General features: G+C 50.6%; 1 protein-coding gene across 5 annotated transcripts; it reads right to left on the bottom strand.

Annotated features, from left to right (window-relative positions):
- Positions 1–391: 391 nt before the first annotated feature.
- Positions 392–22,255, bottom strand: LOC108497981 (pre-mRNA 3'-end-processing factor FIP1-like). 5 transcript variants are annotated; one of them, XM_017816210.1, is made up of 17 exons: positions 22,158–22,202; positions 21,375–21,414; positions 21,001–21,106; positions 18,542–18,598; positions 17,285–17,391; positions 16,495–16,553; positions 15,403–15,513; positions 13,052–13,182; positions 12,203–12,327; positions 11,148–11,253; positions 9,977–10,175; positions 8,598–8,624; positions 7,547–7,604; positions 7,001–7,056; positions 5,714–5,918; positions 4,005–4,163; positions 392–1,652 (listed from the first exon to the last, which is right to left on the bottom strand). In XM_017816210.1, exons 4-17 carry the CDS (start codon positions 18,551–18,553, stop codon positions 1,520–1,522), a joined length of 1,488 nt encoding a protein of 495 aa, XP_017671699.1. In that variant the 5' UTR covers positions 18,554–18,598; positions 21,001–21,106; positions 21,375–21,414; positions 22,158–22,202; the 3' UTR covers positions 392–1,519. The 5 variants fall into 5 exon arrangements, with proteins under 5 accessions (XP_017671699.1, XP_017671681.1, XP_017671689.1 ...); XM_017816192.1 differs by having other exon boundaries at positions 18,542–18,626; XM_017816200.1 differs by having other exon boundaries at positions 18,542–18,626; positions 21,001–21,093; positions 22,158–22,185.
- Positions 22,256–23,283: the final 1,028 nt, after the last annotated feature.

Below are 23,283 nucleotides of genomic sequence, written 5' to 3' on the forward strand. Positions count from 1 at the left end.
CTCAGCTGAACTCCAGGAGCATTGCCCCTGGTCCCCCCCCAGTGCCAGGAGATGAGATTCCCTGGCTGGGGTTACCCCTGCCCATCCTCTGCTGCCCCTCAGAGACATCGCGTTCCCAAACCCTGGGGTCTGCTGTGGCTGCAGAGGGAGGAACAGCTCCAGCCCCATTCCAGGCCCTGCCCCTCATCTGGGTCAGGGCACACACATTTCCTGTGACCTCAAAGCACATGAAAAACCGCCATAAAAACCAAAACCCAAGACAGCCCCCAGTTCTTCCCCCTCTCCCCCAGGCTCTGCAGTTAAGGACTCATCCCAGTGTCACCCATTCCCAGAGGGCTCTCCTGGCTCAGGTCTCAGCCCCGACACTTCACAGCACACTCAGACTTGCAAGTTTACAATACCAAAATATACAGAACATTTCAGAACCATATTATTTTAGGACAAATATTTAAGACAGTTTTAAATAACAAGTCAAAGAAAAATGAGACACTCGTGGACTCACACAAACTGAAGGGTGGGATCCTAAGGACCAAAACCCTTAAAATTATCTCCCCTGTTCTCCCCACCCAGAAACATCTCCTTTGCCCCTCTCCCCAACCAATACTAAGTCCAAAGAAACTTTGGAATTCGACTAAATTTATTTTGGGATCTAGGGGAAGGAATTCATCGGACAGGAGTGTCGGTGATAACCAAATAGAAACGCCAACCCCACGAGGGCAAAATGCTGGGACTTGGTGCTCTCTACTGCCCTGGGTTATTCAGCTCAACTCAGGAAAGAAAAAGGAAACAAAACAGGCAAGTCAAAAGTAATTAAACTCTTACTACAGGTCTTCATCGATTACACCACTCAGAGGTGTAACATGACAGAGCTACCTTTGCAATGGGTAACAAAGTGAGTTTTGGGGTCTCTGCCCACGCTGGGTGAGTGTCAGGCGGAGCAGACCCTGTGCCCAGAAGGCAGAGCAGACCCTGCAGCTCCTCAGCCATGGAGAAACCAGAGGCTCTTTCTGTAGCTATAAAGGAATTTATCTGGGATGAGACTTCACTACCACGTCAGACTCTAGGCTGGCTCTCGGGGTCTAAGTCACACTGTTCTTTGGACAATAAATTTCAAGTTGCACTTACTGTCCTATTGAAAAAGGAATGATGATGACAAAAAAGAACCAAAAGCTATTACCTAATTGTGTTAGTTTCAGCTGAAGCCATCTTCCATCAGAAACCATAGGATCTGATACACCAAAGTCCTCCCTAGGGATGTGTATGAGTAGAGTAGCTCAGTGCTTTGTAACTAGTACTGCTGTATTGTCTTGTATCAAAAACAAAAAACAACAAAAAAGGAAGTTTAAGGGCACGTGCAGCCTCAGCTCCCCGAGCCCTGTGCCGTGTCAGGGCTCCCAGTCGGCCTCTTCCCTTAGAAAAAGTAAAAAATAATAAAAAAAAATCACCCCCCACCCCAAACATCAGCAGTGCCAGGCTGGGGGCCCAGGAGTGGCTCCTCCCGAGGGCTGAGGGGGCCTGCTCACTCCTTGGTGTCCTGCTCCTCTCCCTCCTGGGCCCCGTCCTCGCTGGCCTCCTTCTCCTCTTTGCTCCGTTTGTTCTTTTTGTGCTTGTGGCGCCGGTGACTCTCCCCCTCCTCGCTCTCGTGCTGCTTCCTGTGGGGAACAGAGGGGACAAGTGACACCTGTGCCTGTGCCAGCACAGCTCTGCCACACGAGGGACCTGCACGGACAGGGATACACCAGCAGGGCCTCCCCGGCTTTGTTTGGGATGAGCTGATCCCGCAGGTTGTGCCAACACCACACGTGGCAGCGGCACAGCCCGGCAGGCACAGCCACTGCGGCTCTGTGGAACATCCACGTCCCTCCACTCCACGGGAGCTCCAGCAATGCTGGCACAGCACGGAGCTGCTGAGAGGAGGGAGAGCCCTAAGTCCAGAGGGGTTTGGAACCTTCACTCCTCTGAACACCTAGGGGAAATCCTGGGACTTGAGGCAAGAAAGGGGTCAATGGAGCGAGGGAAATGTGGATTTCCCAATGGGAGGCAGATCCTCTTTCTGCTTCTGCTTACTCACACATGACCTGGCTCTTCACTGGCTCCATGCTCCACAACTCCTCTATCTCCTCACCCGTTTTCCTGATGCAGGTGGAAAGCTGGGATTGTTGGCACAGGATCTCTGTGATGTGGGAGGAATCCCAGGCAGCAGGGGCTCGGACTGGGCCCTGGGCACAGTTCTGCCTCCCACCAGGGGAAGTGGGAAGGTGGGAGCTCTGCTCTGGTCCCTCCTGGGAGGAGATTTTCTGCTGCTTCTCCAACACACAATTATTTCTCCTCACAGGCTGCAAACCAGGCGAGCTCTTGAGAGCTGAGCATGGGGTGAAGGTGGCAGAGGTAAAACACAGCACAGAGCACAGGAAAATGCAGATGAACATCCCAGCACAGGCACAGCTCCACGAGTGGGGACAGTGTCAGGTTAGAGACAAATCCTGACATGGCTGGAACATCGGTTTGGCAGCACAGACACCAAACTGGCTGAATCTGGCTGAAAAGCTCCTGGCCTCGAGTAACTTTCTGACTAGTTTAATGAATGGTTTCATAGTCATTAAAGGGGAAAAAATCAACACCTTCAGCCACCCCGTGGACAATGTGTCAGTGGGTTGTGCTGGGACAATGGGACTGGCCTTTAATACTGGAACCAGCATCGGTGATTTCCTGCAGACTGGGCACTTTGCAGGGAGCTGGAAACTGCAACCAGAGCCTTTCATGTGCCTGCAGATGCCTCACCAGGCACAGAGCTCCGTGTGCCTCAAGCAGGGACTCTGACACGCACCACAAGTGGCCTTAAACACAGTATTGCCCCTGTTTCTTTAGCTCACAAACACTGCTCATCTCACTGCTTTGAGTCAGAGGGAGCATCTGTGTGTGATTTAGGGAGCAGAGGAAAAGTCTCCCGGTTCCCACTTTGTGCCCCAGCACATATGTGCACATGGAGCTCTCAAGCAGATCTGCCCCTGCTTGGGTGAATTTTACCCTGTTCACAGAATCCCAGAATGGTTTGGGTTGGAAGGGACCTTTAAGATTATCAAATTCCAAACCCCCTGCCTTGGGCAGGGATTCCTACAGCGAGGTATCTACTACAAGGTTTCAATTCTGAGTGGAGGAAGCTGAGAAATATCCCCTAAAGGCACTGGCTTGTTCATCTGGTACCAGCCCAGCTTCCATTTGTTCTGTATTCAGAACAAATTCAGGTGGTCCTGGCCTTTCTTCCCAACACTTTGTTTCCACCCCTTCAGCCATCAGTCCTTCCCTGATAACTTCCTCATCTCCTTAAGGATGAGAACAGCCTTTTACTTCCCTCACTGTGCAGGAATTTCTGTGATACCAATTTCAAAATAAAGGTCATCACCTACAGAGCTGACCCAAATTTCATCTAAAAGAAGGAAGTAAGTTGAAGCACCAAGCAAAAGGAGCAAGAACAAGTCTGCTCAATCCGTTACCAGGATGTGAAGTGACACAGGATCTGAGCAGAGAACTTGCCTCAGCCCAGGGAGCAGAGCTGCTGCTAGAACAGTGCTCTCCCAGGAAGATCATCTGTTGCAAATACATTTTCTCCAGAAAAACTGGGATTTCAGGACATCTGGCTGTGCCTCAGCAGTGTCTCACCTTTGTGCAGCCCATCACCAGCCTCGCTGTCAGGAGAGCTCTGATCACACATTTCAGATTGCAGAGAGCTCTGCCCTTGTGCACAAGAGCAACAGGACCCACAGCACAGGTCACCCCTCCTCCACTCCTCAGTGCTGCCCCTCTTGAGAACTCACAAGCACTGAGGGCTCCTCTCCTGTTACAGATGTTTCCTCCTCCCGAAGGCTCTTGCCGTCACCTGGGGCATCACCTCTGAGGACATCAGCAGCTCACAGGATGAGCCAGGGCGACACTTCACCCCGAGAACATCAAGCTCCTTGTCTACAGCCAGGAGCGTTCCCATCCCATCCCATCCCAGCCCTCACCGCCGGGAGGACTTGTGCTTGGAGCTCTCCTCCTTGTCGCGGTGCCGGCGCTCGCGGTGCCGGTCCTCTCGTTCCCGGCTGCGGTCGCGGCTGCGCCGATAGTCGCGCTCGAAGTCGTAGCTGCGCTCCCGGCTGTAGTAGCGGTACCGCTCGTCGTCACTGGGGGGAGAGAGCACAAGTGAGGCACAGGAACACGCCCCTCGGACCGCACTGTGACCCTCCTCACCGATATCTGGCACCTCGCACTCTACCCACAGCAACTGGGGGTGCTCCTGAAAAAACCTGCAACAGGAAAACAACACAAACAGGCTCCTCTTACCACTCTGCTTCCCCTGCTGCTGGGTTTTCCCTCACCACACCAACACCCCAGAAAATCTGGAACTCTTTTCTCTGAGTAGGACTAACGGGCTGTTTTCTTCTGTGAGCAGAGCTGAGGTGGTTCTTCTGCCTACAAAGCATCTCATTCCATCCCCATACAGGAGCAGGCACGAGTTACCCCAAAATGAGACACATCCCCCATCCCCTTCCCTCTACACCTCACAGTCCATGTGCAGTTTCTGAAAGCCAAAATATGAAGGGTTAACAAGTCCCTCTGTGAGAAACAACATTCAGACTCTGACAGAAAGGAAGTCCAAACGTTGTCCTGATGCTCCTGGGAATGAGCTGGACAAATAAACTGATGATCTGGGAGTGCTCCCAAGGAGCACACCGAGCACTGCCACTCATCCTGCTTTGACAGGCACGATCTCAGCTCCAGAGTGCTCCACATCACCCAGAAATGCCAACAATGTGCCCAGGAGTGCTGATCCCAAGCCTTGGCTGCCCAAGGACCTGCTCAGGGAGTGGGGGACTCTGAGTTCTTCCCAGTTTGGCAAATTTGCCATCTGTTGTGTTCCTGCCCCTCCCACCCACAGTGACCACAAGCTCATAAGTTCCAAAAAAAAAAAAAGGGAAAGTAAAAGAAAAAAGCTCAGGAACAAGTTGCCCTGTTTGCTCCTTCCCCAGGCTGGGAAAGGTCCCCAGCAGGAAGCACCCCATGTCAGGAATGCACATTCTGATCATGTTTTGAATGATTACTGGCATTTCTGGGCCTGCAGAGCACTGGCACTGCTGGTGACTGAACACCCAAGTGATGGGTTTGGTTTAGGAGTCCGTGTTGCCCAGCCTCCAGCTCAGCTCTCCAGGTCAGGGAGGCTCCAAGCCTCCTCTCCTTCCCCCAGTGCTCCCAGCACTGCTGCCACCCGAGGGCACAGCAGTTCCCACCAAGGTGGTCTCTCCCGGCTGCTCCCAGGCAGTGGCACTCCCTGCCCCAAAGCCTCTCCAGGAGAGCAGAGCGGGACAGGGTGTCTGTCCTTTGATCTGCCAGTGACATTTAGAGGACAAGAAGCAGCAGCTCCTGCGCTTCACAGGGAGCTGTGAAAGGCCAGGTTAACACAGAGGGGCTGTTTCATTTACTGGCCTGGTGGGAGGGCAAGAAGAACTGGTTCTGCTGGATTTAAACAAAGAACCCCAACTCCAGACACAGGAAATCAGCCAGTGACACCAGCTCCTGGTCTGTCCTCGAGTCATTGATCCAAAGTATCCCTTCCCCAGACATTTCAGAAAATTCCACTGGTACCATCCACAATCCCACCCTGTGGCAAACCCCCTGTGGGGCTGTGGGGCAGGGCCAGCCTCCCCACGTGAGCAGGATGAGCAGCAGCACTCACTTGTTGTATTCACTGGTGGTGGGGGTGCGGTCCCGGTCCCGGTCTCGCTCCCTCTCCCGTTCCCGCTCCCGTTCCCGCTCCCTCTCCCGCCTGGAGCCCGAGTACTCCCAGTGGCTGCTGCTGGAGCTGCTCGTGCCCTTGTCCACCGTGGTCACCCAGGGAGTGTGGGATGTGGAGATGGGTGGGTAGCTGATGAAACCTGAATCTGCAGGAGAGCAGAAGCCTTGCTCATCTGAAGCAGCCACAGCATCCCCCCTGTCCCTCCCCTTCCAAAGATCCCCTCTGGCAGTACAGCTAGATCCAAGGACACAATGGTCTCTCCTGTCCTTTCCCTTTCCCTTCCAGCAGTTTGCTAAGAGCAGAACACCTTTTCCCCGAGGCAGACACAGCAAGAGCAGGTAATCACAGGCAGTGCTGCACAACCTCTGCTAGCCCTGGGCTCTTGGCCTCCTGTCTCACCTCTCACCAGGGACCTTCTGGTCTAAGGTGGTACCTGGGGAGGGCCAGGGCCACCAGCTGTGAATGAAGGATGTCACCTGATGGGCCCAGAGCCAGGGGCTGGGCTGCTCAGCTGGGCCAGTAAGGGGGTATCCCGAAGCAGTGCCAGCTGCTGAGCAGCAGCACACCCAGAGCTCCGGAAGGACTGGCACTGCTCCAACCCCTCCTGCAGGGACACACTCTGGAGCTTCCACCTGCTCAGCACGGCAAGGAGAGGCCGCTCCGAGTGCTGGTCACTATGGACTGGGAGAGAACAGGGCACTGCTGCCAGGGCTGCCCCAGGGAGGGATCCTGCTGAATTCCTGGCACTGCCTCTGCCACTACAAAACCAAAGGAGATGGTGCCTGTAGGCAAGGCAGAGGGGGAAGTGGGCGAGGAGGGATTCAAAAGCTCAGGGAGGAGATGCCAAGCTGATAGTTGTGGATGGCTGTGCTTGTCTCTGAGGGTGGGGAAAAGGGAGAGAGTGTGAGTGAGGGAGAGCACGTTTGTGTGCAAACAGGCACGAGGACACGGTGCTGAGGCACCTGGGGGAGCTTCTCTGGTGCTGAAAGCTGGCCTGAGCCTCAGCACTCAGCCACAAAACTGCACCACCAGGGCTGCCCAACATTCAGCTCTCCAAGCACTGCCCAGTGCAGTCAGACTCAGGGTGTGTTCCTACTGACTGGGATCAGCTGGGGCACAAGCAAGAGCCTGAAGTTAAAGCAAACCTGCTGCCTGTCAGCTCAGAAAAGCCTGCACTGCCAAGGACCAGAGGAGAGAGAGCAGCAGTCTGTTCTGGGCAGTGCTCACCTGCGGAGTTGTAGCCAAAGGGAGGTGGCTGCCTGTTGTTGTAGCTGGCTGGCTGGCTGGGGGAGAGAAAAGGAGGAGTTACCAACACCAGGGAGTCCCTGCAGGGATGTCTGTGCTGCAGGGTCACCCCACTTTTTCTGGAGGTCTGTGGAACATCCTTATGGGAACCCCCCCTACCAGAAATGCACACGGGTGCAGGGGCTTTGCCACGGCTTTCAAACATTCCATAACCCCACTGCCTGCCCTGCTTCACCCCAGCCAGGCTTCCTGGGAAAGTACCCCTGCTCCCAAACTACCTGGAGAATCTTTATAGTAACAAAACATGCCATCAGCTACCCCAGATTTTGCCTAGATTGTATGGACTCCTTCCTGTGCCTTGAATGTGACGAAAACAAATGCACAGAGGATTCCTGACAGACTCTGCTCTCACCCCTGACCCAACCCAAGACCAGACCATGAATCACTGTCACTGCTTTTTAACCTTTTTTCCTCCCTTCCTCACTCCAGCAGAGCTGCACCCCTGGCTCAGCCCAGGTGTGGTCTTACCCATCCAAGGTTGGAATGAGAAGAGCTGGTGGCGGCGCCAGAGGCGGCGGGAACAACCCTAAACACAGAAGGGTAATGTCAGCACAGAGGCCCAGCTCGCACAGGGGAGCCACACTTCAGTGCTGTTCACAGTTCAAAGCAGTTAAAGAACCTTTTACTCTAAACAAGGCCTTGTTTGAAATGGAATCATTTTCCTTTAGGGTTGTATCTCCTCCCATAATTCAAACCCTATGGCTGTGTTAGTTCTGTGGGGGTATGGGAAGAAAAACGAAAGAAAAACTACCTTGTTTTGGCTTATAAATCTTAACCGTAAGAGTCATCAAGGAGTAAAGATTAACCCTTACAGTCCTATGGAAGAAAAGTAGGTTTTGGGATGCAGATATGTCACAACTACAGCAAAAGTTTTATTGCTCCATTCATTAAAATGAGTAACTTTGTCCCTTACAAAGCACAGAATTCACTGTCAGCCCTGGATTTTCAGAGGGGCAGCACCTGGTCACACCTATTGCTCCAAGTGCTCTGCTCTACCAGCAGCTAACTGTTTTCAATGGCAAAATTTCCAGTAGAAAAAAAAAACAGCTAGAAACAATTTAGTCCTGAATTAGGGAGTTCAGCAGCTCTGAATTAGGGGCTTCTTGACTTATACACAAGATTAGTTGTTACATTTTTTCCTTAGTTTTCAGCATCTTTGCAACGGCCTCTGCTGGAAGTGGCATTTGTTCTGCTCAGTCTCACACTCCCAATTCCTGCATAAAGGAATCCCAAGAATTAAACCATTTCAAATCTAAGTGGCTTTTGCCATGTCAAGTTCTCCATTTCACTTTTTCAAATTGTCTTCAGAGACAAAACAAGACAGAATTTATCCTTACGGATGACTATTTAGGTCCAGAATATAAGATCGAGTTCAACACTGCATTGGAGTTCATTAGTCTTAAATTAACTGTGCTCTGAACTGGTGCCATCCTATCTCAAGTCACTCACTCCAAATGCTCAAGTAGGGCCACTGTGTGTTCAGAATTGCTGCTTTTACTGAAAGCAAGGTAACACCTACCTGGAATGGGACCTGGAGGTGGCAGGCCTGTGGAAATCAGCAAGGAAAACAAGTGAGGACAACAGGGAAAGCATGGCACCTCTGTGCCTCAAGCTAAACCTCAAGGACACTTTGAATAAATGTCACATGTTGGAGCAAACAGCAGCAGAAAAATTGCTGCTCCTAAGCAGGAACTACCCTGCAAACTGTATCATTTTCTCCAATGATGATCTCTTTACCTTTATGCTATAATTTAAAATGTTGCTGCCCTCTTACACCGGAGAATTCCTTTTCTAAGTGTCAACACATGAACAACTGACTTGGACCTCAGAACAGAGGAGAACCTGCTGCAGGCTCCATCCAGTGTGTCCATCTGGATTTTGCCAATCATTTTAATGAAAGGCAGTAGGAAAAGTTACCAGGAAAAGTATCAGTGAGTTCTGCAGGAGGAATCCTCCTCAGACAGGGGTTACTTCATGAAGTGCTCCTGGTGACTCCTCTGAAGCCTGGCCAGAAGCCCAGAGCATGGCCCCTTCACTTAAAACTGGCACTACTTCAGCCAGAAGCAACAGGAGCACAGACATGACTCATGTAGGATCAGAAGATGCACAGACTCAGTGAAAAAGTGAAGAGAGAAATATGTGCCTTTGGCCACGGCCACTATATCTGTAAACTTGCACAGAAAAATGACCCCGAGCCCCTGGAAAATGCTGCAGATTTGTCCTTTTCCACTGCAAAGTTCTTTGTTCTCTCAACCATTTGCCTGGTGCTAGAAACTTATTTATACTACTGATACTTTGTTTTGAAAATGAAGCACTGCTCTGAGGTCTGCACTGGACACTGGACTCCTCTGGGAGCAGCAGAATCCCCCTGTAGTGGCAGCTGAACAGTAAAATGCACAGAGAAAGGTACCAATTTTGGTATTTCAAGGCATAAATCAATCAAGGCCTGAAAAATTATTTGTTACAGCTGCTGTTGCAGAATTGCCTATTCCAGCATCACCTTTGAAACACCTACAATCAGCAAGAGCCAGAGAGGATCCTGACCTGAACAATCTGCTGATCTGACCCAGGAGAGCAATTCCAACATCCTCCACTTCTTGCACAGAGAAAGAGGAACCCGTTCCTTTACATTTATCAATAAAGCAAATGGCTCAGTAGCACTGAAAGGTTCTCTCAAGGAAACAAAGTCCAGAGCTGTTTTTTTGAAGGACCAGCTGCCATTTTTTAAGTATTCAAGGGCAGATGTTCAACAGGCTGATGGAGACACTGAACAGAGCCTGGCCAGTTAAGGAGCCGTTCCCTGCCTACTCAGCTGCCTAACAGCACCTCACCACGGAACCTCTGGTTTGCTCCAAGCCTGGGACGTCCCAACTCGCGTTCCTCAGAGCGAGCACGTACCTGGAGGGTGCAGGGGAGGTGGAACAGAGGTGACTGGAGGAGGAGGGTGCAGGAAGTGTGGTGGAGGAGGCCCAGCGAGCGGGGGAGGCGGAGGCCCTGCTGGTGGAGCGAACGGCTGCTGCTGAGGAGGCTGTTGGGGCTGGGATGGCTGCTGGGGCTGCTGGGGAGGCTGTGGTTTACTCCCGTGGTCTCCAAGGACCTTAGAAGGCAGAGGAATGAGGAGAGAGCATTTTAATTCCGTTGCTCCTGCAGCAGGGACCTCCCAGTGCTGGCAGGAAGCAGGCGGGGGACGATGCCTGGGAAGAGTGACCAATCTGCAGAGGCACCAGAGGGACCTGGAAATGCAGCTCTTAGTGCTTGTAAGGGCCAGGAACAGCCACCACTGCCCAGCAAATGCTTTCTCTCAGGCAAACTCCTCTTGTTGGCAAGAAATAAACTGACCACAAAACCACATGTAAAAACAAAACCAGGAATTGTTCCACATTTGGCTTTTCTTGGAGAGTTAGAAGTGGCTGGTAGGAAGAAGAGGGTTAAGAGAAGAGCTTTTGGCAGATGGTCCTCAAACCTTGCACACAGCAGCTTCCTACAGAGAAGCCAACCAGAACATGATGGTCATACCCCGGGCATGCAGGCTCGGAACTGAGACCAGTTTTATACCCCAGGCTTTCATTCCTTACAAGGGACAAGATCCAGTACCACAGGCCCAGCCTGTCTGAAGCGTGGGCTGCACCAAATGCTGCTGAGACTAAATGTTACTTCAAAGCAAAATGAAACACCAGCCCCAGGTACAAACCCTCCACTGCAGAACTGGAGATTCCACCCCAATAGTGGGAAAGGGAATGATCCACAGAAGAGCTTCCCAGCTATACAGCCCAAGAAATACTCTGGGAGAGCTGACGAGGAAAGGAACTCAGGCCTTGCCACTCTGAAGGGAAGACTAGTCTTTGAAGGACAAATCTGGCTCCCAGCAAGACCAAGTTTTTAACCCAGAAGTGAACTGAGCCTGCAGGAGGGAACAACCCATGCACACACCCCTGTAGGGTCAATACATCACCTGCTGCTTTGCAGGCAGGAACTGGGACGGGAGGTCAGGAGTGCACAGACATTTGCTCAGGGTTCAGCAGAAGTGCAATAGAGTCAGGAGTTTGCCAAGGCAGCACAAAAACTTTACCTGGATGGGGTTCTCCTCCGAGGCGTGTTTATCCCGACGTCTTCCTTCCACCCTCCGAATGGTGCCTGCCTGGCCCCCGATCACATCAATGGTCCCACCCAGCTTCCTGGTACAAAGCAGAGGCACCTTTTTAGGCTCAGAGACATCAGAAGGAGCCATTTTCCCAGACTTCTCTCGTGCATTCTTTCCCAACAGGCAAACATCTCCAGAGACAGCACTCAAATTGACAAGAGGCAAATGAAAAGCCTGTTTTCACTTCTGGGAACTTCACTTTGAGCAGGGCTGAGTTTGGTCTCTCTGAAAATCCAGAAATACGATCCAAAGAATCCCCACAAATGGGTGTAATAACAGGGACTGCACACTGGGACAGAAATAGCCCCAAAGTGCTTAAATGCCAACACACTGAGCAGAGCTTTAAAGCTTAAACTCAAAGCACAGAGCTGGTTCTCAGACTAAGTGTAGAGCTGGAATGACAGGCTGGTTTCTGCAAGGCAGGTGTGCAAAAGCTGATTTGGGAATGAAGCACCAGAAGCCCCCAGAGCACAAAGCTCTGGCCTGTCAGGTTTCACACAGCTTTGTTTGTTTTGCAGCTTTTGATAAACCCATGGCTCTCAAAAGGGCCAAGTGGTTTCCCCAGCAGAGGCTCCCATCAGTGACTCAATTGTTTTACCACAGTCCAGCAGTGTCACACACAGGCTCAGGAACCACCTCTTATCCACTGCCAAACTCCAAACCCACTGCCACTGGAGATTACCATCATGGGAGCAGGGATCAGCCAGGCCAGCACAAGCAGTGTGCAGGGTAAGCCCTCAGAGCTGAGGGGTTTGCCTTGCTGCCTCTGCTCCCAGAGATGTGTCCCATCAGCTGGGATCCAGGACTCCCTCCCTGCACTGACAACAGCACCAGGAGAGGTGAATGGGTAGGCAGGGGCTGTCTGCTGAACAGCTTCCCAGCTTCCTGGGAAGTTTAAAAGCTTCTGTTCGAGGCTTGAGGAGGTTCAGATGTGGCCCAGGTGGATCCCAGCTGCCCCCAGGAAGAACTTGTTCATCTCTCACCTGTTGGGAGGAGGCCCAGCCTTCATCCTTCCTCCCACCAGTGCCAGGAAGTCTGTTTTGAACTCTGTTTTGATGATGTTGTTTTCCACCTCTTTTTCAGCATTTCCCGTTCTCCCCTGCTGAACCTGTGGAAGGCAATATTTAACAGACAGCTTTAATGCTCTTTCAACTGAATGTAGCACCAGAGAGAACCCTCAGCAAAAGAAAAGGAACAATCACAGGGCTCTTGCCACAAGCCACCTATTCTCCACTCAAGGCACAGACATTTCTGTGAACTAGAGGCCATTCCAGCCTTCCTGCTGGCCACTGTCTCCTGTTAGAAGTCCAAAGGTTTAATAATCTCATGTCCCTTCTCAGGTAGTCCTTAAGTCAACACTGGAACTTGTAATACTTGCTGTATTGACAATTTGGCTGAAGTTCTGGTTCCCAGCTGTTGGCCACCAATGGACTCTGCAAAGGCTGATGGCCAAAGCAGCCTCCAAATACAAAAGGCAGCCACACAACTGCAGCACTCAACAGCAGTGAGCAGAACAGCCATGGAAGCCCAGCTCCCCTCCCTGCACCTCCTTCATCCACAGGATATTCCAGCCAGACACCCCTATTGCTGGGGAGCCTCAAAGTCAACTGGAAATTCCCTCCAGTCTTGCTGCTGTGGTAGTTCAAACCTGCCAGACAGACAGAACTGAGAGACTCAATCTTTAAAGACTCGTTTTTGTATTTCTAATCTCTCAAAGAACACAGAACAGTCTGGAATTGAGGCACCTTCTGCTTTCAAACCCTTCTCTCTGTGATTACAGCCCCAAGAGTCAGTTTTCCTGGAGCCATGAGCAGCAGGAACACGTCACCCACCGTGATCTTGTTCTCAGTGCTGATGGGGGGAGCAGGGTCCAGCCCCAGCTGCAGCCGCCGCTGCTTCTCACAATAAGCCTTCCATGTTTCTTCATTGAATCCATAATTAAAGTAATCAGAGAGATCAGCACCTGCCAGAGGGAGCAGAAGTTACACAGAGATTCTGCGGCCTGGCATCCTCCAACTGTTCTTTAACTGCTTAAATAAAGAGCTAAGAAAACCAAGATTTTTCTAGAGAGCCCAGCTGGCTGTGCATGTCACTGTCACAATCTGCTGAGGCCAGAGATGGCAGAACCTTTGGTGGGAGGGGGACACCATGAGCACCACGGGACACCTGGGACACAACACAGCACCTACACAGGCCATGGAGAGCTGCTTGCAACTACTTCTTCACCAACCTGATTTTTCCAGATTGGTTTCTTCCAAGTGTCCACATGTGGTGAGTGCTGGGGAGAGCACAGGAGTGACAGTTCCCCAGCTCCCAGCACAAAAATGGGATGGTGTCACAGAACCTTTTCCTTGGCAGAACTGAGCCCACACATTCCCCTCCTGACTATCACTGCCTTTGCTGTTTGGTGAAGAGATTCTGGGGCTCACCCATTCCATGAAAGACATCTAAAGTTCGAGTTTTTTATTGATATGTCCTGGACTGCACAAGTAATTACAGTGCAGTCACAACCCTGATTAGTCATCCAAGATTGTTATCTCACACTGACAGTCTCCTGTGCAATGTGCCCATTCAGCACCAGCACTTCTGAACAACAGAGGTGCCCACAAACTGCTTTGCCAAGGATGCAAAGGGACAATCCTGGCTGCAGGAACTCCCTGAGCACTCCTCCCACCTCCCCCCAGGAAGCACTACAAAGCACCTCCTGCCCCGCTGAGGTGTCCCTCAAACATCCCCCACACAAAGATATCCCTACAGAGACCATTCCAGAACAAAGAGCTGACACAGGGCTAAGCAAAGCACTCTGAGAGTGGTTTAAGCTGTGAGGTCTAAGCAGTGAGGTTTAAGTTTATCTCCTAGGCAGGCCACTCTTCCTGTTGTACCACCCAAACATGCAAATTGCACCAACACCGACTCAGCAACACCACATTTGCTCATCTATTTTATCAGCCTCTATTCCAGACCCCTATCAGCTCCTCCACACAGGATTTATTCTTCCTCTCCCTCACTCAAAGGGATCCCAACTTGCTGAGCAATTAACTGTAAAGGATATAAACTCAAAAGGCTGTTGAATAACAAGCTACTTGCCATCTCCAATAAATCCAGGCCACACACCTCTGCAGTCACCTTCCCTCTACTCTACTCCCACAGTGTTTTAGGGCCAGCTGGCTCTGTTTTGGTCTGGGAATGGCAGCACGGCTACAACCATTTCCAGGCTTTACCTCTGAACTCCACTGTATTCTTTCTAACTAACTTTCTTCCCATTCCCCTCTTTCTCACCTCACAACCAAGGGAAATCCCTGCAGGAGAAAGGCTACATGTTTTATTCTGCCTGCACTTGCTCCATCACAGGGAGCAGCTTTAGTGCTGGTTTGATACCCTGACAGAGTTATTAGCTCTGGTCTGTACCCTGATGCCTTTCATGTGGGCAAGAGACACCCAAACCACACCACAAACATCCTTAGAACAGCACCACTTACTCAGCACAGCAAGAGTTCTGAAAGATAAATAAAATACAGGGGCAGGCAGGGAGAAGAATTATTTCTGAGAAGAGGATTTTTTGTTCCAGGTGACATTTCACCAGAGCACATTTTATGAGCAGCACAGCACACATTTGGATCTCTTGTCCCTCCAATTCATTTTGTGTCAGATGAAGAGCAGCAGTTCATTTGTGGCATCCTACAGCTGTCCTGCAACAGTGGAAATCTCCCTCACACCAGGGAGTGTGGGCAGTCCCAGGACTCAAACCAGGAGGAGACATGGGGACAACTCTGGGCTTGTTCTGAGACACAGAACAAGCTGCTGCACAGGAAGAGGAGAGCACAAATCAATACCCAAATCCTGATCCACTCAAATGCCTTTAAGGCCAACAAACATTACTGGATTGGTATCAGTGCAACATTTTCTGGAACTAGGGAATTAATAAAACAGATCATTAAAAAAACAGCTGTTCCCTTTAGCTAAATTATTAGAATAAATGCAGCCCAATTTTAGAAAGAGCATGGCTTGTTCAATCAGTAAATGCCACTGATTGTCTAGACAGGCATCAGAGGCTGAGCAACACTCATTGTTCCAGCTGCCCTGTTCCCCGGCAACAACAAATGGACAGAAATGACATGTGAAATTAAAGAGAGACAACTAAAACTGCAGAAAATATTTATCACAAGGAACTGTGAGGCCCCACCTGGTTTCCTCCATGGCTTGTCTTCAAATGAATCCAAATCCACTTCTATAACAGGCAATCCATTTATATTCCCTGCGGCATCCAAGTCAATACCTTTGGGCTGCAACTTGGCTTTGGAGAGAGAGAAACTGTTACTACTTTTAATGCAATGCCTTTAATCCTCTCATTTGCTGAGCAAATTATTCCAGTCAAAACCAAAGAGCTGTTGTGAATTAATCCCTGGCTTTGCAGCACACAGGTAACCACAATCAACTTTTTAATAAATATACTTCAGTCACTCCACAAACAAACAGCCAGGGTGTGCAGCACTTGCAGCTGAACAGCAGAGAAGCAAACTCAACCCAGATTGGTACTACAGACAGTAAACCATTAGATCATGCATGAAATTTACCCCAAAGGAAAATAAAATAAAATGATTTTTCTCCACAGGCAAAATATTTATATTTTTGTCATTACTGACTGTGGACTAATGGGAGTCAGCAAAAATCTGATACAGAACCTTCAAGGAGAATTTTTCTTATTTTCTCACTCAGAAGAGAATTCATTTGGATAAAAAAAAAATTAAGGGAAGTAAGTAGATGAAGCCCACAAAAGGACAGTCTCACATGTGTGGAAGGAAAGAATCCCAGTCTCAACATACAACAGACACTAAACTGAACGGGGGGGAAATTTCATCAGCAGAAACCTGTAGAGCTGATACTCGAGGCCAGAGTTTGTTTCTTTGAGTATCCCACACTGCAAGCAGCTCAAGACGCGGAGTAGAGTTACAGTCCTTCTCCAGGCAAGCAGTGCAACAATACAGTTTAGAAATATTCTGGGTTTTCTACTATAAAGTAATAATGTACTTTTTTATAGTTTAAAAGGAACTATAATCACCTTGTTCAGCGATGCGTAAATAAATCCCTCCACTGCATCCTGGACCTTCAGACTGCCCTAGGAGCACTCATCTTTAGGAAAGGCACTATGCCTGATTTACATAAGATGCACTAATTCTATATCCTTCTAAACAGAAAAAAACTGCAGCTGCTGCAGCTCTCAGTGCCAGGGGAGTGAAACGTTGCAAAAGGTAAAGGATAAAAACAACAGTGGTACCTGAAGCAGATGCTCCATAGCCTCTACCCGTTTTTAAGTTTAGGTTCATAGGAGTTCCCCTATTGGAAAAGAATCACTGCATTGGCATTTGAACAAATGACTTGGCTGAAGATTCACATGCAAAATATACTCAAGCCCTGACACCCTTCAGAAGATGCTTTAGTTCACCTGGGTTTGCTATTCATAGTCATCCATCAGAGTGAAACTACCTTTACAACAAGAGAAGAAAATTATCCATAAAATGGAAGAACTAGAATATGCAACAAAGCACAGGTAAGGCATTCCCCTGAGAGGAAGGCTGCTAGCAGCAAGCAAGAGCGCTGTATTATTATTTTTATTCAATGCACATTAGGCAGTTTTAAAAAATTCCATCTCCTGGTTCTCAAATCCAGCCTCACCATTTCTGAGCCATGAAAAATCTGACAGCTGGGAATTAGTAAATCCACAGCTTTATGCAAATTCTCAGCAATAGAGATTTGGGTTCTGGAAGTTTTCACAGATGAGTTAAGTGTGACTTCCCACCTTTGATTCTGCCCCATAAAGCACAGTAATTTGTAGGGTAATTTTCCAGCAGCAGACCCATGAATACCATTCCTATTTTACAGATGGATTCTCCAACAAGCAATTGCAGGACAGAGCTGCCCATCAGCTCCCAGTCCCATTCCAGTGCTCTGGCCGTTACCCCTGTGTCTCCCAGGAGACAGAGCAGCTCTTGCCTCATTCCCAGTTCAATCCCAACATGCTGGAGCCACCTCAGCCCCAGCATCCAACCCTGAGCAGCAATACCCACATGTAGGACGGTGCTCCCGTCTTGATGTTGCCAATGGTCACTTTGACATCGTCATCATCGCTGTCGCTGTCGCTGTCATCTTCATCATCCTCGCCGCTGGGGAGGGCCTGCAACAGTGCCACCACAGGAGCTCAGTGATGCACACAAGTGACAATGCCCCAGGACACTCAGCCACATCTGGGAAAGCTTCCTGAGCAGTCCTCACACCAATGGACAGAGAAACCCCTGTGTCCTTTGAAGGCATTGCCCCAGCTCTCATGGAGGGTCACGGTTCTGAATGCAGGGAAGGTTTAGCTCAGGTCTAAGAATGTCACCACGTCCCTCAGCTCCTCTGCCCCACCCTTTATGAAAGGGTTAGGGCTTTTCTGACACACCTCCCTCACAGCTCCACGGTCAAAGGACATGACCACAAATAAAACCTACCAAAATACATTCACCAGGCTTCCCCAAAAAACCTTCAGGCAAATATTCTCTCACAACTTCTGTGGTAGGAAGCTGCTGAGCAGTTTGCCTTAGCTGATTTAGCACAGTCAGTCCCCAGGTCCCTTCACTTTACAGCTGCTGATTTGACCCAAATGAAGCCTCAGTGCTGGGGCACAAAAATGAAGGAATAGGCAAGGAAGGTTTCCAGACATCTGGCAGTGCGGTTCTGTGAGATGCATGAGCTGAATTAACACGTCACCCTACAAAAGGGCATGAGGAAGGTGTTCCTTCCCTCCCTCCTTTTCCATGGCACACAAACCCTCTGTTAGCCCTCTTGATGTGCCACAGTGGCAGAAAATAAACCCATCAAAGAGACCAGGAGAGAAGGGAGGGGAGAAGCAACCCTCCTCCTTCTCTTTCAGCACCGAGCCATGGATTGCATTCTAAGAGGTCTGAGCCTGAATCAAAACTGATTCCCAGCACTTTGGGCTTTCTATCCCAGTGTTTGCCAGATCTTACTGGCCCTTGAGAAGTCACATTGAATACTGAGCTGGAGGTAACACCACGTTCTGTTTTTCCTGCCAGACTGCAGCACCAGAGCTCCTCATGCGCCTCCTGGGTGGGCACAAGCAGAGCTCACACCAGACTCCCTTCACACTCCTCAAGGCAGGCTGACAAGAGAAGTGTTGCTGGCACTGGGAATGGCTGTCAGTGCATCCTGACACTACAAAGATAAGGCATTAGGCAGTCCAGGATCTTTACAGCTCATCTGTTTCTCCAGGAGTGTGGAGCAGCACAGCCCCACCCTGTGCACCGTGGGCAGGGGACACGTACGTGCTGGGACATCTCCCGGTCCTCACTGTTGACAGGCCGGCTCTCCTGGGGAGCATCCTGCAGAGGATGAGCAGATTCTGCATGTCTGGGAACACACAAAACAAAGTGACCATGACACAGAACAGCAGGTGGACAAGCCCAGCCTGGAGGTTCACCTACAAACAGTTCTAAAACCTTCCTCCAGGTGACTTTCACGTAACACCTTATTCATGTCCTGTGTTTGCTCCGCTGGCACCCAGCTCAACTACATGGCAAAAATTCCATCCTCCTGCCTTGGTTTGGATTTGCTTTTGCTGGAAAGAATCAGTTTCACACACCCAGAGAGCACCTGATAGCACTCCACAGCTAATGTGTAAGTGGCAGCTAGAACAGCTTCCAGCTTTGGTCTGGCACAATCACAACTGAGAAGAATAAGACCATAAGAAGCAAAATTTCCCCTCACCCTTAAGGATCTCATCATTACACAAGTATTTAGTAAGCAGCAAGGGCATCCATCCCAAAAAGTGAGGAAAAAGTGATTTTAGTGTGTCTGCAAATAGTTTACAGTAACGAGAAGTTAAAATTCCAAGAAGAAAACACAGATAATTATCCACCCAATCTTCCCACTCATTACAAATTAGCCCTAATGCAATGGCCAGGTTTGGATTTACCTCAAATAAAGAGTTTGTGCAAACATTAACATTATTTACTGCATTGGCCAAGCAAGAATGTCAAATTGGTGCACACATGCTAGAAAAGAGTATGCCAAGTGTCACAGAACTAAAATACAGAAAGAGGTCATTTGTCTCTAATGTCAGAGATAAAACCCGGTAGAACTTCATAACAATTCTGACTTTTCAAGAGAGACAATTAGAATAGCCCAGAAAACCCAGTTCTCCACAAGAGCTTTGTGGAGATGTTGCTATTTAAAATCCGACATCGAACAACAAACATACACAAGACTGACAAACAAACAATTTGAGCAGAAACTGAAGGCCCATATTGGAAAAGACCCACATACAAAGAAATTCATAAAGCCAAGATCAAAAAGAAGGGCTTTGCAGCTGCCCAGGGAAGGTCCCGTGGTCACCATGTTCCTGATGTGACACCTGCAGACACTTCCAGGTATAAAAAGCAGCCAAGATGTCAGAGGGAAAATGAGCCTCCAAGTATTTCCACGCTGCAGACACAGGCTGGGACAGGAGGACCAAAGGATGGACCACTGGAGAAAACCTCTCTGATGGAACCAAAACCTTTTGCCCAATCCAATCAACTCCTAACATTGACCTCAACCCCTGAATTTCGTTTAAGAATCTGAGATGACTGTGACTCCTGACTTCAGAAGAGTGACAAGTATTACCTTCAGCTTCAAGTCACATGAGGGATCTGTGGGTGTGCATTAAAATTTATGAACTGGAGTTTAGAGAGACATTTGCTCCCCAGCAGCCCTTCCCTAACCTGTTTGCTTCCCAGGAATGAGCCATCTGGCAGGTCCCCAGCACCACCTGCACCCAGAAAAACCTCACGGCCTTTCACTGCCCCAGAATGCCAACATCATCCTGGGCACTGCTGCTGTGAGAGCATCCTGCTGGTGTTCAACACATCCCTGAGGCTTGGGAATGTTAACGGACACTGCAGCCCAAACTACACGGATCTCTGCTCCATGGCTGGGGACAAACACTCCAGACAAACCAGCAGAGCATCCCTGGAGCTGCAGCCGTTGACAACAGAGCAAACAAAGAGTGGTTTTTCTTAAAACACCCCCCAGCTCTTCATTTAAGGAGATTCTCATTGTGCAACGAAGAAATGGGGAAAAAAAACAAAAAGAGGACAACAAAAAAAAAAGGAGAGCTAACATGAGCACTAGTACTTCTCCTTCCTGCATCTTACAGTTATTGAAGGCAGTTGCTGGAAATTCAGATTTCTAATCCTGCTTGTGAAGTAAAATTCCATTCAGATGAATCTGATATGGAACAATAGATTTATGCAAATCAGCAGTAAATTTCTGTCTAAAAGTTGTTCTTTCCTGCAAAGCTCATTTGATGATTTTAGGTAACAATTTACTGAGTTTTTTAGCACTTGTTTATTTGCACAAGTTTTCGTATTCCTTAAGCACACAAGTAGGACAGCATCCATAAAAATCCCAGAAATTCTAGACACTGAATCCATGGCCACAATAAACATTAGACTGAACTTTGGCAGGTGCTGAGCACACAGAAGTCCAGTGAAGATCATGTCTTCTGGAAAATGCTCCATTTTAAAATGGCAAACAGATAATATTGTGCTGAGAGAAAGCTCAACAAAACATACAGCTGCAAATAGAGAGGAATTATGACCCAGGACAGACAATACTTTCCACACACAGAAACCCAAACTGATCAACGAATTTATGTCCAAGTCTTACCCAAACCACACACTTTAGACACCTCACAGAATGTGCTGATTTGATCATGTCAAGATTTTAACCCAAGATGTTTTACCTTTTCCAGGCTAAAGCACAGGCCACAGTTTCACCAACGCCAGGCCAGCACAAAGGCCAGTCCTCAAGGCATCATTTTTCCCAGGGCATTAAACTGGAAAACAGATCTGATTTAAAACTAATTGGTGAGATGAAAAAAGGGCTAAAAGTTAGTTTTAAATCAAACCAGTTGACTGAGCTAGTCCGCCTTCCACATCCATAAATGTGTGCCAGCCGACCACGGTGGCTGCGGACGATCCCATGGGATGGGGAAAGGACAGGCTGCTGTTCCTGGCAACAGCACCAGTCTAAAGCACTCATGAAGCTCTGCTTAACAAGTGTTTATCTTCTTTGTAGCATGTACTGTTAGAGTGAATAAATAGCCTCTGGACTCACCCAGAAATTGGTCCATCTTCTTGCTTACCAGTGGTGTCATCTGCAAAAACAACAGCAAGAACAAAGAAATTATTCAAGTGAAAGAAAAAAAAAGTAAATTTAAGCACAAAAGGCATCACAGGTACAGAAATACCTCCTGGTGCCAAGGCACCATAACCCCAATGCTCTCTTTCCAACAAAGTTCAACTAGAAATGGAGCAACTAAAAATAAACCCAATCCAACAAGCAACATCCATCTGCAGAGGTGATGCCTCAGCCACTGGCACAGAACAAAATTCAAAATATACATCTAAAGTCTCAGAGAGTAGAGACAAACATCACACAGGAAGATATGAAGGTCTTTATATAGAATTGTAACCTGCCAGGGAAGAAGAAACACAAAAGCATTCATGTGGAAAGCCCAGGGGGAGGACAATAGGGTTTCAGTAAAGTCCTGTGGTTTGCCCTGGACACATCGGAGCCCTGTTAGGCCAAAAGGTTTGGGCGATTAGAGAACTGCAACTCCAACAAAAGCACCTCGTTAACCTCCCTGCACCAGTGATGGTGATAAAAGGACAATAACACACCGCCGCCCTATGAGGGGACGGGGACGGGGGGGGATAGCGGTCCCTGTGAGGGGACGGCGGTCCCTGCGATGCGCACAGGGGGCCGATGCCGCTCCCTTCCCCCCGCACACCGCGGGGCCGCCCCCGGTGCCTCCCCCGGCCCCGCACGGCCCTCGCAGGCGGGGGCGGCCCTGAGGCGGGGCCGGGCCCGCCGCCGGCCGGGCCCCGCGGTACCTACCCCCGTACAGCCAGTGCTCCTCGTCCTCCTCCGCCTCCAGCGGCGCCGCGCCCGACACGGCGCCGGCGGCCGGCGGCTCCAGCTCGGTGGCCATGGCGGCCGCGGGACTCAGGGGAGCGGCGGCGGCGGGAGGAGGAGGAGCGGTGGCGGCCCCGCTCGGCTCCCACCGGGCCCGGGCGCGGCGCTCGGGCGGGGGATCGGCGGCCGCGCTACGGCACCGCCATCGCTGCTGCTGCGGCGGGAGAGGCGGCGGGACCCCCGCGGGGGCGCGCTGGGGCCGAGCACCGCCCGGCAGCGCCGCGGGGTCCTAGTACCGCCCGCAGGGCTCCGCAGGGTCCCAGTGCCGCCCGCCCGCACTGCCCCGCTTATCCCAGAGCCGCCCTGCAGGGTCCCAGTGCCGCCCGCCCGCACTGCCCCGCTTATCCCAGAGCCGCCCTGCAGGGTCCCAGTGCCGCCCGCCCGCACTGCCCCGCTTATCCCAGAGCCGCCCTGCAGGGTCCCAGTGCCGCCCGCCCGCACTGCCCCGCTTATCCCAGAGCCGCCCTGCAGGGTCCCAGTGCCGCCCGCCCGCACTGCCCCGCTTATCCCAGAGCCGCCCTGCAGGGTCCTAGGGCCGCCCGCCGGGGGCTCAGGCGCATGCGCGGTAGCTCGCGGCAATGGCGGGAGCGCGCTCCCTGGGTCGGGGGACACGGTGGGATTTCTCCACAATTTCAGCCTTTCCACCTCTCAACCTCCCACCGCCACGCTCCAAGGGATGAGGCTCCGCACAGTCTCGGCGAGCAGAGCCCGAAGAGCCGCTGTGGCTTTTCCCGCGCGGAGCCCCCTGAAGGGCGGGAGGAGTCCAGCAGAATTCCCGAAGAGGCGTTGGGAAGTGATGGGGGCAAACGACGCTGTTGTCAGTGCCACTTCCCAAGCGCCAGGGGCTGTTGTGTCGGTGCAGCGGTGGCAGATTCAGCACTGTCTGGGCGGGGTTGACACTCCCCAGACCTGGCTGTGCAGCTCCGCAGGGAATTCCACATCTCGCACCCCCAGGAGGCAGCGCCTGCTGCTCATTCTGGACCTCGGAGCCATCTTTGCTTCTGCTCTGCAGCAGCTGCACCAGTTGGTCCCACCCTGTCCGAGTGTC

The sequence above is a fragment of the Lepidothrix coronata genome, unplaced genomic scaffold, assembly GCF_001604755.1.
Source record: "Lepidothrix coronata isolate B3197 unplaced genomic scaffold, Lepidothrix_coronata-1.0 Scaffold2, whole genome shotgun sequence".
Lineage (NCBI taxonomy): Eukaryota > Metazoa > Chordata > Aves > Passeriformes > Pipridae > Lepidothrix > Lepidothrix coronata.